Genomic DNA, 16,044 nt, shown 5'->3' on the forward strand with positions numbered 1-16,044 from the left:
CTTGGTCTTTTGGTTGTCTTGCCGTCCACACACGGAATGCAAAGACGACTTTGACCTCCCTAGCAAAACTGAGCGTCACGGTCGGCACGGAGCTCAAAATGGGTGCATCGTATCTACCAATACAGATCTGGGCTAACGTCGATCACACCGATTTCTTGATTGGTCACCTCTCACTAAGTCATGTATCAAGGTCTTTTCCCATTGGCCGTGCATAAGAGGCGGTCGCTGGTCGACCTACAAGATCGATTCCGATTGGCCAAGCAGCGTGTTTGTCGGATTTGTAAAAAATGCACCCATCTGCTGTCGCTGTTGGTCGCCGTCCGGCGTGTCTTGTTTACGATGAGGACGTAAGCGTTGTCCGCCGAGGTCCAGCTCGACATTTCTGGTAAGATTTTGTCACTTTTTAAACGAAAATCAGTTTCTCAACTTGCGTGAGCCAGACGAGCGGCGATTCCTTGTAAGGGAGTAAACAGATGCACCGCGACCGCTCCCGGATTCGGCTATTCTCTGGCGGAAAGACTCTAGCACTGTAACCCAGCGAGAATCAGTAAATCTCTACTGATTAAACTAACTCTCGGCTCGGGTTTAAGTGTCTGGGGAGATGTCTTTCCGAACACGCCCGTCCACGCCGGACGCATGACGAAGGCCCACGAATACGTCAGCGGCTTGCTCACGTTTTAAAGTTAACATTTGACACGGGGTGCATTCCAGCAAATAGACGGCATTCTTCTGTCAGCGGCGCGCCACATCATCTTAAAAAAAAACAAAAAACCTGGATTTCAAGATTGAGTGAATAAATCTCACAACATAAACAATATGCCAATAATGTGTAAAGACGGGCTTAGTTGTGACAAAACTTCCGTGTTTCATGTTTTTCCATTTCATGTTGAGTTGGTCCAGTGGGTGAGTCTTCTGAAATAACTAGAAAAATATGGAAATAATTATTATAAAAAATAAATTAAATGTGCCTGTTAACAGTTGCAAGCTCGAAACCCGAATTTTAAGGAGGATTTATTGCGAGTTGGCGATGCCTTTTAGAACAATTTATTCCACAAACGCGCCTCCCCCCCCCAAAAGAAAGAAAGAAATCCTGAATATTTACCAATATTCATCGCGTCAGTTTGAATCTAAACATGTCAAGTAAAAGTAATCACAACTTTTTGGCCCACTAAACCGGACAGAGTAAGTAAACAAACCCCATGTCATTTGACCTCGGCAGAAGAATTGAGAAAATAGGCTAAATGGCCTCAATGATGATTTTTAGCCTTCTTGTCTACAGCCATAGTTTGAATGTGTTAAGTGTCAGTTGAAAAAAAGATATCACGTGAGATACAATGTTTCCAAGGGACATGGAATGTTTGCTGTAATTTACATTTCATCCTGTAAGTTGATTGAAAATTAGACTTGGTGGAAATTCAGACATGGCTCACATGACCATCGAGGGACTGGCTCATGAATTGATATTTCTGCTGTTCAGATTAATGGCACATGTGTGCTCTTTTTGCGCTGAAATGCATAGCGCGCTGTGATGTAGCCATTATTTTGATAAACTACTCGAAGACAACCCAACCAAACAGTTTATGCATGCCTGTGAGGAAAATGCCTTCCACAAACCCAATGATGTAAGTTTGGTTCCTTGTCTGTCCCTTTTAGAAGTGACTGCTCTGCCCCCAGACAGTCTCGCGATCTTCATTGTACAACTGTTCTTTGCTGTAGTTCATCTCCTGTGTTTTGGCCCAGCAGTGATGGCAATGTGTTGTATTGTTGGTGTGCTGTTGTTGTTTGCAGAGGAGCAAGCGAGCGAGAGGCGGGCCATGTTGACTTTTCCCTCCAACTCGCTCCCCCACCTCGTTTTACCGATGGATGGTGATGCAATGATCCCCCACCCCTTCTGTAGTGCACCCCCCCACACTGAGCCTCCACCACCACCACCTCCTCCTCTCCTCCCCCTTCCCTCCACCACTCCCAGGTATACTCGCCCCTCACGTCGACCCCTCATTTTTTTCCACAGGTTTATGGGTGTGTGGTCCCTTAACTCATGAGTAACATAACTTAGAAGTTTTTCAAGATACAAGCCCTTGAGCAGCTGATTTTTCTTCTTTTTTTCTTTTGCTTTTACTTGCGAGTGAAAATGTGAGATATGAACGCTAGGTGGTGGCAGCGATTTTTAACTCTCTTCACAACAGGCAGCAGTTTGGCAGATAGTTAACAATTCTTCAAGTCATTTGTTGCCGCTCCCAATTCATGTTAACTTTAAAACTAAACATAAAACAAAGACAAACAACAAACAACAACAAACATTACCTTAAAGTCCGCTATCTTAATATTGACGCATAATGGGAAATGTCATAGAGGGGCGAACAAATAAAAAATAGTATCGGAGTTGCAGTGTTATAACACTTTGAGCAATGGATATTTAAACACAAACTGTAGCAACACAATATATCAATGCTTACAGGCATCTATTCTTCATCCTCTGCAAAAAAAAAACCCCGACTCATATCACTGCAGCTTACTGAGTCACTTATTGTAGTTGTGAAACTTCCTCGTTTGTATCTGCCTAAAACGCCCCTTGGATAAATTATTTATCCCCGTGGGGCAATTAAGGACATGCTACATTAGGTATATCCATTAACTATGATATAAATATGGTAGATTTGAGGTGTTTGAACATTTGATATGGTGTGAATATGGTACAGTAGAGCTGCTTAAACATTAAATATGTACATTAGGATTGTATTGGACATTACATATGTCATAAATGTGGTGAATATGGTACAATAAAACAATATAGAACATTCAATATGATGTAAGTACGCTACATTAGAGTTGTGTCGAACCGGACATGTTAGTCTCATTGCACAATTGCCTATGATTTCCAACTTGCTGTTACATCACCATAAAAACTGCCAATGGATTTGCCAATTTTATTTATTTCTTTATTCCCGCTTGTTTTCCTGAAAATGTTCAAATATGACTTGGGTAACTATGCTATTAGGCTAACGATAGTTATGGTACAATTGAGATATTGTACATAGAGTTTACATTAAATATGATGTCAATTATTGTACATTAGAAGTAAATGCGTCAAATAGGATGTACCTATGGTGCACGAGAGGTGTATAGACATTAAAAATGATATAAAATATGGTACATTACTGGTACATAAATATAATGTAAATAGTTCATTCGAGTTGTATAGAACATTAGATATGGGCACGAAATTAAAATTGGGCACTTATAGCCGTAGTGTAAGTCCAGCCTTTGTCGTCAAGATCTCATGCTTGAATTTGAACACACAATTTGTTTTTGTTTTTTGTTTACCTTGCACTTATTGTTTTGTTTCCACCCACACCGACTGTGATTAAATGACAACACGCCATGGATTTCAAGGTGCTGCGTGTCCACTCTTTAACGCTTGAATCCTTCTGGCAGAGAGAGCGATGGGACATCAGGCCACAGGGGGCCCGATCGTATACAAGCAGTCAAACCTCAGGGCGCTGGAGTGGAGGACAAGGTGGAAACGGCGTCCGCGTACAATCCGTCCTCGTTCAACAGACAGAGCACGAACATGGTGCCAGATTAAACACCATACGTGTGCGTTATGTGATTAATTTATTAAGTAATCTCCCTTTGCCTAATTTAAAAAAAAAAAAAAAAAAAAAAAAAAATATTTTTTTTAGGTGCAAGTATCTCAGTCCAAGCAACCGAGAGTTGAAAGCGTGTCTGAAGATGACAAGCACAAGCAGGTGGGTTTGAGTCGTTATCTTGTTTTTTTGTTTGGTTTTTTTTTCTCCCCATGCCGTCGCCATTTGCTCCTCGTGTGTGTGTGTGTGTGTGTGTGTGTGTGTTGTGTGTGTGTGTGTTGTGTGTGCGTGCGCGCGTGTGTGCGTGCGCGCGTGTGTGTCAACATGGTTGACCAGCAAAGTGAACTGGGGTGGGGGGTTAATTGGGTGACGTGTAATCCTCCTTCACGGTCTGCTGCGTCCCATCAGGACCAACCAGTGAGCTCTTTTGTTCTTGACCCACTAACACAATAACACTCCTATCAGGGCCCATTTCACATTTTTATAAAGTCCTACAAAAAAAAATCAAAATCATAAAATATATCCATATTCCCGAAACAGTTTTTTCTTATTTTTTTGCTTATAAACATGTTTTAGTTTTGAGGGGGAAAAAACAAAGCTTAAAAAAATAAACGATAACGTCAATTATTGAATTAATTGTCGACGATTTTGATTGTAATCATGACGAGCCGACTAATCTTGGCAGCTCTAACAGCTATTCATGTAAATATGTAATTTGCTGCTGCTGTAAATTGGTGTAAAAGAATGCAAACTCCATCTCAAAGGAGTGGTGTACAGTCGCCATACATTAAGTAAACATAGACTAACATCCACACATTACCAAGGGTCGACATAACAAAAATAATATAAAATAATGAATATGATCTGTGAAAGTGTTTTTTTTAGCTACTTTTTCGACATGCTCTGTATTGATTTTTGCAGGATGGCTGTGATTTTAAAAATGCAGCAGAGTTCCAAAACACGTAAGTGTGATCAGATGGTGGTCATCTTCTTTGCTCGCCTTCCTCCCGAGTCTAACGTCTCACTGTTTCTGTCTTTTATTACAGGGAAAAGGACTTTGCAGAGGAACATGACAAGCATCTGCTGGAGAGGTTGGATCCAACGCCAGCGAGCGAGGCGCTGCGCCGCATTGCGGACGAGAGTGCCTCCACCCCCGCCGGGTGGCTGATGGGCCCTTTGTTCCAGTCCTTCAAGTCCAAGATGGCCAGCTTCACGGAAATAGTCATGAGTCCCACAAAGCTCTTCAAGGACAAAAACCTACCGGCTCCTGAACTTCAACCAGACGAGAATGACGAGTCATCGGGAGCCAACCGGGAGTCGCGGGAAAACGGCAGACAGGAAGAAAATGAGAACTCGTTCACTCTGTTACCACAACCTGGAAGTGACTCTATCCATTCTCGGAGATTATTTAGCACATCGCTTGACGGAATAGAATTCCATTTGCCATCAAGCCAGGAGGTCCCACTCTTAGAGGAGCCCACCGTGAAGCTAGCCGACGTTATTGAGGATGCAAAAACGTCAGCGCGGCAGAAAACGCGCCTGAGGAAGCCCGCCGTGGAAAAGATTACCACCATGTATTCCTGCAACGTCCAGCTGGAGCGTCTTCACGATGCCAGGCCTAACCACATAGACGGCGCTTGCCGTGAAACTAACTCTGATTTTGTGCAATCCAAAAGGATGCTAAACACCCAAGTCCGCGAAGAGAGGAAAAGACTGAAGTTGGACAACAAACGTAATGTAGCTAAACAGCCACCACTTAAACAGAAAGTCCCGTCTGCAGTTTCAGATGGACAGGAAGCGCTGAAACCTGCCGCCAAGTTTTGCAAAGTCAAGCGGAAAGTGGAAGGGGATGAGAAGAATGACTCCGGCAGGAAGGCCAAGCACACGACGGGCGACCTCGTCAGAAACCGCACGGCGCCCTCCGTACCCGTTCTGCCGCTCGGGAGCGCAAATGTCAAAGCGCGCAAACGCAAGTCGGTGGTCCCGACGCAGCCGGCCTCTTCTGCCCACCAGTCGGCGCCCGCGGAGATGGCTGCTCAAAGTGAGGGCGCCCCCAACCCGGGACGCGGCAGGCCCATTAAGAGACTCAAAAAGGCTCCCCGAGGTGAGGTTCAAGCACAAACCAAAAAGACTGAAGCTAAATGTGGAAAAGCTCAATTGTCGGCGGAACCACTTTACTTTGAAATGACTCCCTTTGAAGGTAACCAGTCAGAATGTACCGAGCCAAACCAAAATGGCGTTTCGGATGGCAGTGCCTCCAGGTTACGCAACGGAAGGGTTAACAGGAAGCAGCACAGAGGAGATTCCCAGGTCAGGAGGTCACGATTTGGTCGGACTCACGCGGACGACAGGACAGCCTCGGCCACCACGGAGGACCTCCCGTCACGTAGCGTCCAAAGCGCCTCGGCGGGCCGCTTGCTGCGCAGCTACTCGTGCCCGGAGATCCCCTCGCTCTTTGCCTCGCTCCCTCGCCAGCCGCCGCTCGCCTCGGTCCCGTCACGTGTCCACGGGGGCTCGCGCCGCACACGCCGCCACACGGTGGGCGGTTCGGAGATTGAGCGAGAGATCGCCCCCCTGTGCTTGCGCAAGGAGGTGTACCCGTCCAGACGCTCCTTCCTGTGCGACGGGCAGAACCTGCCGCCCGCCCTCTCGCCCGGCTCCTCGCTGTCGGCGCTGGCTTCCTGCTTCCTGTCCAGCCCGCTGGCCTTCCTGTCGGGGAGAGGAGCGGCGCCCGCCAGCCACACCGTGTCGAGCCATGCCGCCCCGTCATCTTCTTCTTCTTTGCCGATTCTCATGAAAACGGATACCTCATGTGGCACCCGAGACGCCTGCACCAGGTAAACAGCTAGCTTCTGTTTTTCTACTTCTTTCTCTTCCAGCCGCCCACCAATCAAATCAACTGTTTAAAAGAAACAAATAATGAAATAATAAATAAAAATAAATACAATGTAAAAAAATATATAGATAAAATTATTGCTAAATATTTTTAAATAAAATAGAATCATTATTACATTAAAAAATAAATTGTATTAGTACAGTGAAATTATAAAATATATTGTATTTAATTATAAATTAATAGCTACCAGCATTATAGTATTCTGGTATTTCTATTATTTTTTTTCTCACATCTTTTAACACAAAAGTTAGTCTTGTTTTTTTCTTTTTTAAATAAAATAAAAAGTTGATGAATAAATAAAATCAAAGAAATAAAACTGTTACACTGCATGGTAGGTTATTTGAAGACTCTAAATTGCACATAGGTGTGAATGTCAGTGGGAATTGTTGTTTGTTTATATGTGCATAAATAAAATAAGCCCTAATTTACCTAACATGATTAATAAAGTATGTTTTATATGAAGTATTTCTATTAAATCCATTACTGAAATGCAAAAATCATTTAAATACAAATTAATTATAAAATCCATCCATCCATTTTCTGAGCCGCTTCTCCTCACGAGGGTCGCGGGCTTTGCTGGAGCCTATCCTAGCTATCATCGGGCAGGAGGCGGGGTACACCCTGAACTGGTTGCCAGCCAATCGCAGGGCACATACAAACAAACAACCATTTGCAGTCACATTCACAACCAGGGGCAATTTAGAGTTGTCAATTAACCTACTATGCATGTTTTTGGAATGTGGGAGGAAACTGGAGTGCCCGATGAAAACCCACGCAGGCACGGGGAGAACATGCAAACTCCACACAGGCGGGGCCGGGGATTAAACCCTGGACCTCAGAACTCTGAGGCAGACGCTCTAACCAGTCGCCCATGAAAAGATAATGAATAAATGTACGTGCTTTGTAGCAAAATGTATGTTTTATTTTTTTATTTTTTTTTTTTATTCTTCTTCTGCTGCGGTTCAAATTGCGGTGTTCCTCGATAGCGCGATCCTGCTGGCGGGCGAGACTGACGGCATAGCGCCGAGTGAGGAGGAGGACGAGGACGCCGGCTCCTCCAGTCACGAGTTTGACGAAGCGGCGGCAGCACTGAGAGAAGAGAAGTCTCTGTCAGACTCTGAGCTCAAGGTAGGTATCGCCGCCGCCATCTTGGTCAGGGTGTCCCGGTGCCGCTAATGGTCGCACACACGCTATCGCCCTCGCAGACTGCGCAGAAACACGAGCAGCGCGGTAAGGTGTCATCCATCCGCATCCGGAGGGCGCTGCCCAAACCTCAGAACAACCTGACGCCCATGGGGCTCCCCAAAGCCGTCAGGTGGGTAACGCACATGTGCTGCCGTGATGTGATTAATTTCCCTTTTTTTATTCTTTTTTTGACAGGCTGAAGAAGAAGCAGTTCAGTTTGGAGGAAATTTACACCAACAAGAACTTTTGCAAACCACCCGAAAGGTGAGCACAAACATTACAAAATAAATAAAAATAATAATTTAAATACTAGTGCGTCTTTCCCAATGCATTTTATCCATTTTGTAATGGTTGTCGTGCATTGACCATTTTGACTTTTTGACTCAAAATTATTGACAGTTGTGCTTGCCTTGCTTTTTATGGCATCACATCTCCTTACATGAGCACACTTCAATTTAGTCAATAATATAATGACTAACACAGTGTCACTGAAATGAAAACCACAAGACCACGTGGCTTAACGGCCGACGTGCTTTTTTGTGCTTCAGCCGGCTGGAGACCGTCTTCGAGGTGCCGCTCAGCCGCCGCGACGGCTCAGAGTCTCGCTTCGGCCAGCGCCGCCTCAAGCGCTTCCTGGAGTTCCTCGAGGTGGGCGAGGCCCGGAAGCCCAAGAAGGTACTGGGCGGGGGCGGCGGCAAATCGGGGGCCACGTCGTCCCGCACGAGACGGGGGGGCTTCGCCAAGGATGACGCCGTCGCGTCCCTCCTGCCGCTGCCCGACCCCGACTCTCTTCTGTGCGCCAAACTGAAGCAGCTCGACTTGTGGCTCATCCGCGACCAGGTGGATTCTGCGTGTTGACTTTCCATCTGTTCCCTGAATGAGTCGTCTGCACGGGAAAACTTGGCACCCATGTTCATTTGTTATGGTTACCACACGAGGACAATAATAATGGCAGCTTTTATTTATTACTTTGCAACTTAGTCACGTGTCGCAGTTGTTTGTGTGTGTTGTTGTTGCCCAGTTGAACGAGGCAGCCTTAAACACACCCTCAGTGTTCTTTTTTGTATCTAAGTGTCAGTTTTTTTGTTTTTTTTTAAAAGCGTTTATTACATCAAAGTCTTTTTAAAAAGCACACCAAGCATTGAATATAGTAAGAACGCCACTTTTTTTTTTTGTTACCGTGGTGGCTAATTTATTAACTTTCCTACAGGCTTGGGTATTGAATATTCATGTGTCGAGGAGTTGTCATGTATAACTGTTGTATACTTGGTTTTATACATAATGATTTACAAGTGTCTCTGTCGTGGGAAATAAATATCAGCTTATAAGAGTGTCCTGTAGGAGTCCTGTGTTTCCTGTCAGCGTCCCGACGACTTTTGTCTCCTCCACCGGCCTCCTCAGTCTCGCAGCGTGACCACGTACGAGAAGAGCGCCATGAGCAGCGGTGTCAGGGCCAGGATGGCGAGCCACGTGGCGATGGAGATGATGCCCAGCCTTTTGGCCCGCTGCGAAAACCTGGCGGACGCCTCTCGGTCCGGCTCCTCCTCAGCCTGTCGTGAAAAAAGAACACCGCATGTTTACGTATTGTCTTTACGCAACACCACAAAACATTTGAATAAAAGTGACACCCCGGGGAGCTGTTCCAGACCTACCCGCGATATCTGAAAATCTGTGTGATGTATATTTTTTCATAGTATTATCCATCCTACACACTTTAAACACATTTTAAAAAATTAAAACAGCTTTTAAACACATTGTAAATATATGAACACGTACTGAAATGTGTAGAAACTATTGTTTGTATTGTAGTGTCTACATGTGTGTGCCTTTAAGAGGCGGGGCCTTGTGTGGTAGCATGTGATGTCGTGTGAGTGTCTCGGTGAGAGCTGTGGGCGACAGCAGCTTCTGCATGAGTGTCCGGCTGAAAAGTGCATGGAAGACGGCAGCTCTCCTTTCCCACATACAAGGGCATTACAGTCGGTAAAAATCCATAAAAAAAAGATTACTTGGAAAAAGAAAAATGTGATGACCCGCAATATAGCCAGGGAACACTGTCAAACAACATGATTCAAAGGTACACTCAGTTTAAATTTGAGGTTTATCCACACTAAATCTGGCTTTTACCATTTGAACCACAGACACTATGCAAAAAACCTTATTTGGTTTTATGTAATCAAAAATCATAAACTTGCATTATGATTGAGACCAAAACAAATATTAATCAGTCATATCTACTAATTGTGTGAACCTTATCCACATAAGAGATTATAAAATACACAAATAACAGGTGTAATGAATGGTCTACTGACAATCTCTCAGGGAAATGTAAAAATTGTGGCCCCCCAAAAAAATCAAGAGAATGTTTGTGTTTATTCACAAAAGTTCAATACTTTATATGGTTATTGAAACAGTTTTTTGTTTTTTTAATCTTTTGATAAAAATTGTACTTCCACTGTTAATTTTAATGATTTTCCTAGACTGCCAATGCCCTCATTATCAATGACTTAAATTATACATATATTTTTATACATTTCAATTTGTTTTTGACATTTTTCCTTTTTTTTATTTGGCACTCAAAACTTATTTTGATGATTTTTTTTTCAAGTTTATTATTCTACAGTATTTTTTTTCAATTAACACTTTTCCCATAGCACAAATGTCTTGGAGTTTATTTTGTTTTTAGAAATAGTTTTTTTTTTTTTATTTAGTAAATGACATTTGTTTTTTGAAATTAAATAAATCACATTAATTTTACGTGGCACGGGTGTAAAACTGGTTAGCACATCTGCCTCACAGTTCTGGGGATCGGAGTTCAAATCCCGGTCTTGCCTGTGTGGCGTTTGCATGTTCTCCCAGTGCCTGCATGGGTTTCCTCCCATATCTCCAAAACATGCGTGGTAGGTTAATTGAGCACTCTAAATTGTCCATAGGTGTGAATGTTTGTTTCTATGTGCCGTGCGATTGGCTGTCGACCAGTTCAGGTTGCACCCCGCCTCTGGCCCGAAGATAGCTGGGATAGGCTCCGTGAGCTTGTGAGGATAAGCTTTACCCATACCCGTTCGTTTACCTGCAGTACGAGAGATTTACTTCGAATGTAAAGTACATTGCAGAAAACACATCACCGATAAATAAATACTAACCTCCCCCATTTTTCTAATTCAATTTTCGTTTTCATGTTTTTCCTTCTTATTCATGTATTGATTTACAAATATTGTCCTTATCTGCATGTATGTACCTTGACTGAGTTGATGAGCGCTTTGATTCCGATGCAGGAGATGCCGCAGATGATGCTGCAGATGGCCAGCCTCCTGTGATGCTTGTCGCCGCAGCACGCCGCCGCACCGCTGCCGTTCTTTGCCGCCGTCGTGAGGCCATTCTGCGGTTCCGCCGATCCAGGCACCATGTTGAGCGGCGTCTCCTCGTCCACTTTGATGCTGGTGTGAGGTGAGTGGGACATGTCTGCGACAAGAAGATAAAAGGTATTGACATTTATTGGCTTTAACTTTTGTTCCCGACTGATGAGCTTTGTGAGTCTAGATGAAGACACGTTACGAAAGTGAGGTCACCTACATAGAGCTTCACACGGATCCTGTACATCTGGCGCATTAGAGTTGCAAAACAGACTTTTATACAGATTCTGGATTCTGTGTGAAAAGCACAGCAAAAAGTTACTCTTTTTCAAGGTGTGGCCTTCAGGGACAGTCCGAAATCGAACAACTTATCTATTTGTCCGTCCGTCTGTCCAAATCTGTTGCTTTCTTCAGAGATACAGTGGGCACAGAAAGTATTCAGACCCCCTTAAAAATGTTACTCTTTTTTTTATATTGCAGGCATTTGCTAAAATCATTTCAGTTAATTTCCCCCACATTAATGTACACACATCACCCCATATTGACAGAAAAAAAACAGAATTGTTGAAATTGTGCAGATTTATTAAAAAAGAAAAACTGAAATATCGCACAGCCATAAGTATTCAGACCCTTTGCTCAGTATTCAGGAGAAGCGCCCTTTTGAGCTAACAGCCATGAGTCTTCTTATGAATAATGCAACAAGTTTTTCACACCTGGATTTGGGAATCATCTGCTATTCCTCCTTGCAGATCCTCTCCAGTGCTGTCAGGTTGGATGGTGAATGTTGGTGGGCAGCCATTTTAAAGTCTTTCCAGAGATGCTCAATTGGGTTTAAGTCAGGGCTCTGGCTGCGCCAGTCAAAAACAGTCACGGAGTTGTTCTGAAGCCACTCCTTCGGTATTTTAGCTGTGTGCTTGGCGTCATTTTCTTTTTTTTGAAGGTGAACCTTGGGCCCAGTCTGAGGTCCTGAGCATTCTGGAGAAGGTTTTCATCCAGGATATCCCCGTACTTGGCCACATTCATCTTTCCTTTGATTGCAAACAGTTGTCCTGTCCCTGCAGCTGGAAAACACTCCCACAGCATGATGCTGCCACCACCATGCTTCACTGTTGGGACTGTATTGGACAGGTGATGAGCAGTGCCTGGTTCCTTAGGAACCTTAAGTGCAGCAGAATTTTTTTTGTAACCTTGACCAGATCAGTGCCTTGCCACAATTCTGTCTCTGGGCTCTTCAGGCAGTTCCTTTGACCTCATGATTCTCATTTGCTCTGACATGCACTGTGAGCTGTAAGGTCTTATATAGACAGCTGTGTGGCTTTCCTAATCAACGCCAATCAGTATAATCAAACACAGCTGGACTCCAATGAAGGTGTTGAACCATTTTAAGGCTGATCAGAAGAAATGGACAGCACCCGAGTTAAATATATGAGTGTCACAGCAAAGGGTCTGAATACTTATGACTGTGTGATATTTCAGTTTTTCTTTTTTAATAAATCAGCAAACATTTCAACAATTACCTTTTTTTCTGTCAATATGCGGTGCTGTGTGTACATTAATGAGGAAAAAAATGAAATTAAATAATTTTAACAAATGGCTGCAATATAACAAAGAGTGAAAAATTTAAGGGGGTCTGAAAACTTTCCGTACCCACTGTAGTCAGAAATCTAAGCTTTCCTCAAACAACTGAGTTATTGTTCCACATTTTTAAATGTATCGTCTCTCTGTCTGTCCATCTGTCTATCGAGCTACTGTATGTAGCTATGTACAGTATTTAAGTCAGGTGTTGCCTTAATAGACAGTCTGGAATCCTAGTTTACCTCACATAACTGATCTACTAAATAGATATCTGTCTCTCTGTCTGTCAATCGATTGAATCAAGTGAGGTGTTGCCTTCAGACACAGTCGGAAGTCCTGGCTTACCTCCTACAATTGATCTGCTAACTAAATTATTTGTCCATCCAACTGATTAAAGTGTTGCTGTGTCTCGATCTGTCACCTCGGACCAGAGGATGCCCCCTTGGTTGGGCCGCAGGAGGGGCCTCAGCCCGTTCAGTACCCTGGACAGTTCTCTCCGGCGGATGGTAGGCTGCTGGTAGACTGCAGGCTAGGTGTTCTTAGTTCGGCTAATATTTTAAAGTTTGCGGGAAGCAAAACTAGAATAAGACTTGAATGGCCAGATGAAAAAACCCAACAGACAACGTCTTGAGCTGTTCACAGCAAGTTTATTCAAAGCTTTGAACAAATCAAGCAATTGCCAACATGACAAAAACGGAATAAGCAAACATCACAATACGTTTGCCTGAAATACCCTCTCTCTGGGACTCGCCCATGCTCTTTTTGAGCACAACCCTTAGTCCTGATTGGCTAGACTGGGTTTTTAATGTGATTATAACAAGGCTTGATATTTATGTTATTCAAATTTTGTTTTATAATCTTGGCGATGACATTCATCTTTTTCCGCCCGTGGTGGCGCCGTTGGCTTTTTAACTCAGGCCTTGCTGAAGGCTACCAGTTTCGACTTTCGTAAAACATATGTGTCATTCAAGATTGTACCAAATTAGGCCTGCACCACACATGGAAGCAGTTTGACGGAGACTAACTGGCATCTTGTCCTCTACTTTCATCTTGCAGTTGTTTTGGTCATTTTAGAATGCTCACACCTGACTGAAGTCAGCAAGACGCAGTGTGGGGAGATATATGTGTCAAAATTTGCACAGGTGATTTTCAAATCCACAAATATATCCGTGATTCACACGTTATTTGTGGATTTGAAAATCACCTGTACAAATAATTTTGACACATATCTCTCCCCATAATGGCCTCCGGCCTTTTTAATTACAGCCTGTGTAGAGGCCTGCGTGTTCAGTCTTCAGAGTTACAAGATAATTAGGCATAGGAAGACACAGCATAATATTAATACTTTATAACCTTAATACTCCACAGTGCTGCCTTCAGAGACAGTCTGAAATCATAAGTTCTGTCGTATATATAAAGTGTTGCACATGTATAAATTTCTCAGTACATTTGTCTATGCATTGAATGTCAAGTGTTGCCTTCAGGGACAAGCTCGAATCCTAAATTTCCCCACACAACTTATTTACAAAAGTAATTATCCATATATCCATCTATGTATCTACTGTATGTCCGTCTATCTACTGAATCTAGCTTCGTAATTAAGTAAGGCCTTGCCTTCTGGGGCTGTCCGAAAGCACAACTTTCCTCATATCTATCATCTAAGTGTTACAAAACAGCCAAATCTGAATTGATTTGTCTGTCTAACCCTAACCCTATACTTAATGTCAGGTGTTGCCTTTGAGGACAGTTTGGAATCCTAGGTTTCCTCATACAACTTATCTGCTCACTAAATTATTTGTTTGTCTGTCTGTACTGCTACTGTATCTAGCTATGTAGGTTAGATGTTGCCTTCACGGACAGTCCGAAAATGCACAACTGAGGAATTGTTCTTAATGTCAAATCTTGTATCTATCTGTCTGTCTGTCCTTCCGTCCGTCCGTCCAATTCACTTGTCACCTCCAAAAGTGGCCACCCACCACACTTGTCCTGGCATGTGAACGCCACCGACGAGTCAGAGCACGTTCGCAGAGTCACACGGCAACTTCTCTTTTGCTGACTATTTCAACACCGAATCCGAAAGTAGAATGGCGCAATCGGCCTTAAATCTTCACAGTTTGGAAAACAAAAAGAAACAAAAAAAAAGCCTGACAAACCAGTTTGAATTCGCTTTGACTCATGTTGCTTTCAGGGACAATCGCAAATAATAGCTTTCATCGCACAACTGAGCGATTGTAGCAAATGTCTAAATCTGTGTTGATCTGACCCCATAACATCTTTGAACTCTGACCTTTAATGTCAGGTGTTGCCTTCAGGGACAGTCTGAAATTGTAGCTTCTTTTTCACAACTGACTTCGAAATGTTCTTGGATCTCTGTCTGTTTGTCTATTTACACTGTATGTTAGAGCATATGTCACGTGCTGCCTTTAGGGAAAGTCTGTGAAACTAAATTCAACTCAACAATTCAACTAAACTGTCCATCCGTACGTCCATCTCAGGTGTTGCCTCCAGGGACAGTCAGAAATCATAGCTTTCATAGTTCAGAATGTCCTAAATGTGTATAAATGTGTATCTGTCCATCTGCCCATCTATCTATGTACTGTATCTGTGTGCATGTGAGTGGCGCAATCTGTCTTAAATGTTCCCAGATTGAAAAATAAATACATAAAAAAAGGAAATTCCTGACCTACCAGTTCAGATTCCTTTCAACTAGTGCGTTTATGGTACAGAAAATAACAACAAAGTCAAACTCCCCTCCGAGCTTGACTGCGGGTGCCAAAGTACTTGAGTAACATGTAGTAGTGCACGGGCCTCTTAATCATTTGTTCTTCACGCTTTCTTTCTCACCCAAAATGGCTAACAGCAATAAATCAATCATTCTTACTTTAAAGCCGTTGTGGTCGTGTCCTCCTCCGTTTTGTCGTCTTGCTTCCTCGTTTTGATGAGTTATTTATTTTTTATTTTTTGTCAGTGCGATTCCAGTTTAAGGCCTCCTCTGGTGGTCATGTTGAAAAGAAGTCAAATGATGTAAAGTTGAAGTTGTTGTGTTAGTGGACTGAAACTGCCACGCCCATGTAATGTTCAGGATCTCGCCTTCCTACACACACACACACGAATACACACACACGCACATGCACACACCCACGTATGTATGATTTGTCCATGTGCTTCCTCTTGGGCCCCAGAGGTCGAAGGAGCCACGGCCAAGGTGTGTCGCGGCTCTAAATACCACCTCAGGGTGAATCACATTCCAGTCGGCTTCATTTTGGAGTAAACACACACGCACACACGCAGACACACACACACACACACACACACACACACAGACACATACACGAACTTACTTTTGTCTGTAATTGGACACATTTTTTTCTGCTGTTTCTTAAAGTCTTTCTATGTCTTGAGGTACAAGTGCCTTGAATTGCGATGTTTTGACGCTACGAGCCGTCGTTTG

General features: G+C 43.4%; 2 protein-coding genes across 7 annotated transcripts; one reads left to right on the top strand and one right to left on the bottom strand.

Moving 5' to 3' along the window:
* The first annotated feature begins 239 nt into the window (after window positions 1–239).
* On the top strand, window positions 240–9,001 carry prr14 (proline rich 14). Of its 5 annotated transcripts, XM_061750588.1 has the most exons (10): window positions 240–385; window positions 1,789–1,969; window positions 3,436–3,574; window positions 3,684–3,749; window positions 4,509–4,549; window positions 4,634–6,424; window positions 7,470–7,611; window positions 7,689–7,798; window positions 7,864–7,932; window positions 8,217–9,001. In XM_061750588.1, exons 2-10 carry the CDS (start codon window positions 1,815–1,817, stop codon window positions 8,524–8,526), a joined length of 2,823 nt encoding a protein of 940 aa, XP_061606572.1. In that variant the 5' UTR covers window positions 240–385; window positions 1,789–1,814; the 3' UTR covers window positions 8,527–9,001. The 5 variants fall into 5 exon arrangements, with proteins under 5 accessions (XP_061606572.1, XP_061606577.1, XP_061606575.1 ...); XM_061750593.1 differs by lacking the exon at window positions 4,509–4,549 and having other exon boundaries at window positions 3,436–3,597; XM_061750591.1 differs by lacking the exon at window positions 4,509–4,549.
* Window positions 8,815–15,779, bottom strand: LOC133466652 (transmembrane protein 265-like). 2 transcript variants are annotated; one of them, XM_061750622.1, is made up of 4 exons: window positions 15,475–15,779; window positions 11,239–11,312; window positions 10,904–11,127; window positions 8,815–9,218 (listed from the first exon to the last, which is right to left on the bottom strand). In XM_061750622.1, exons 3-4 carry the CDS (start codon window positions 11,123–11,125, stop codon window positions 9,066–9,068), a joined length of 375 nt encoding a protein of 124 aa, XP_061606606.1. In that variant the 5' UTR covers window positions 11,126–11,127; window positions 11,239–11,312; window positions 15,475–15,779; the 3' UTR covers window positions 8,815–9,065. The 2 variants fall into 2 exon arrangements, with proteins under 2 accessions (XP_061606606.1, XP_061606605.1); XM_061750621.1 differs by lacking the exon at window positions 11,239–11,312 and having other exon boundaries at window positions 15,475–15,776.
* Between the last annotated feature and the right edge of the window lie 265 nt (window positions 15,780–16,044).

The sequence above is a fragment of the Phyllopteryx taeniolatus genome, chromosome 16 (assembly GCF_024500385.1).
Source record: "Phyllopteryx taeniolatus isolate TA_2022b chromosome 16, UOR_Ptae_1.2, whole genome shotgun sequence".
NCBI classification, from domain to species: Eukaryota; Metazoa; Chordata; class Actinopteri; order Syngnathiformes; family Syngnathidae; genus Phyllopteryx; species Phyllopteryx taeniolatus.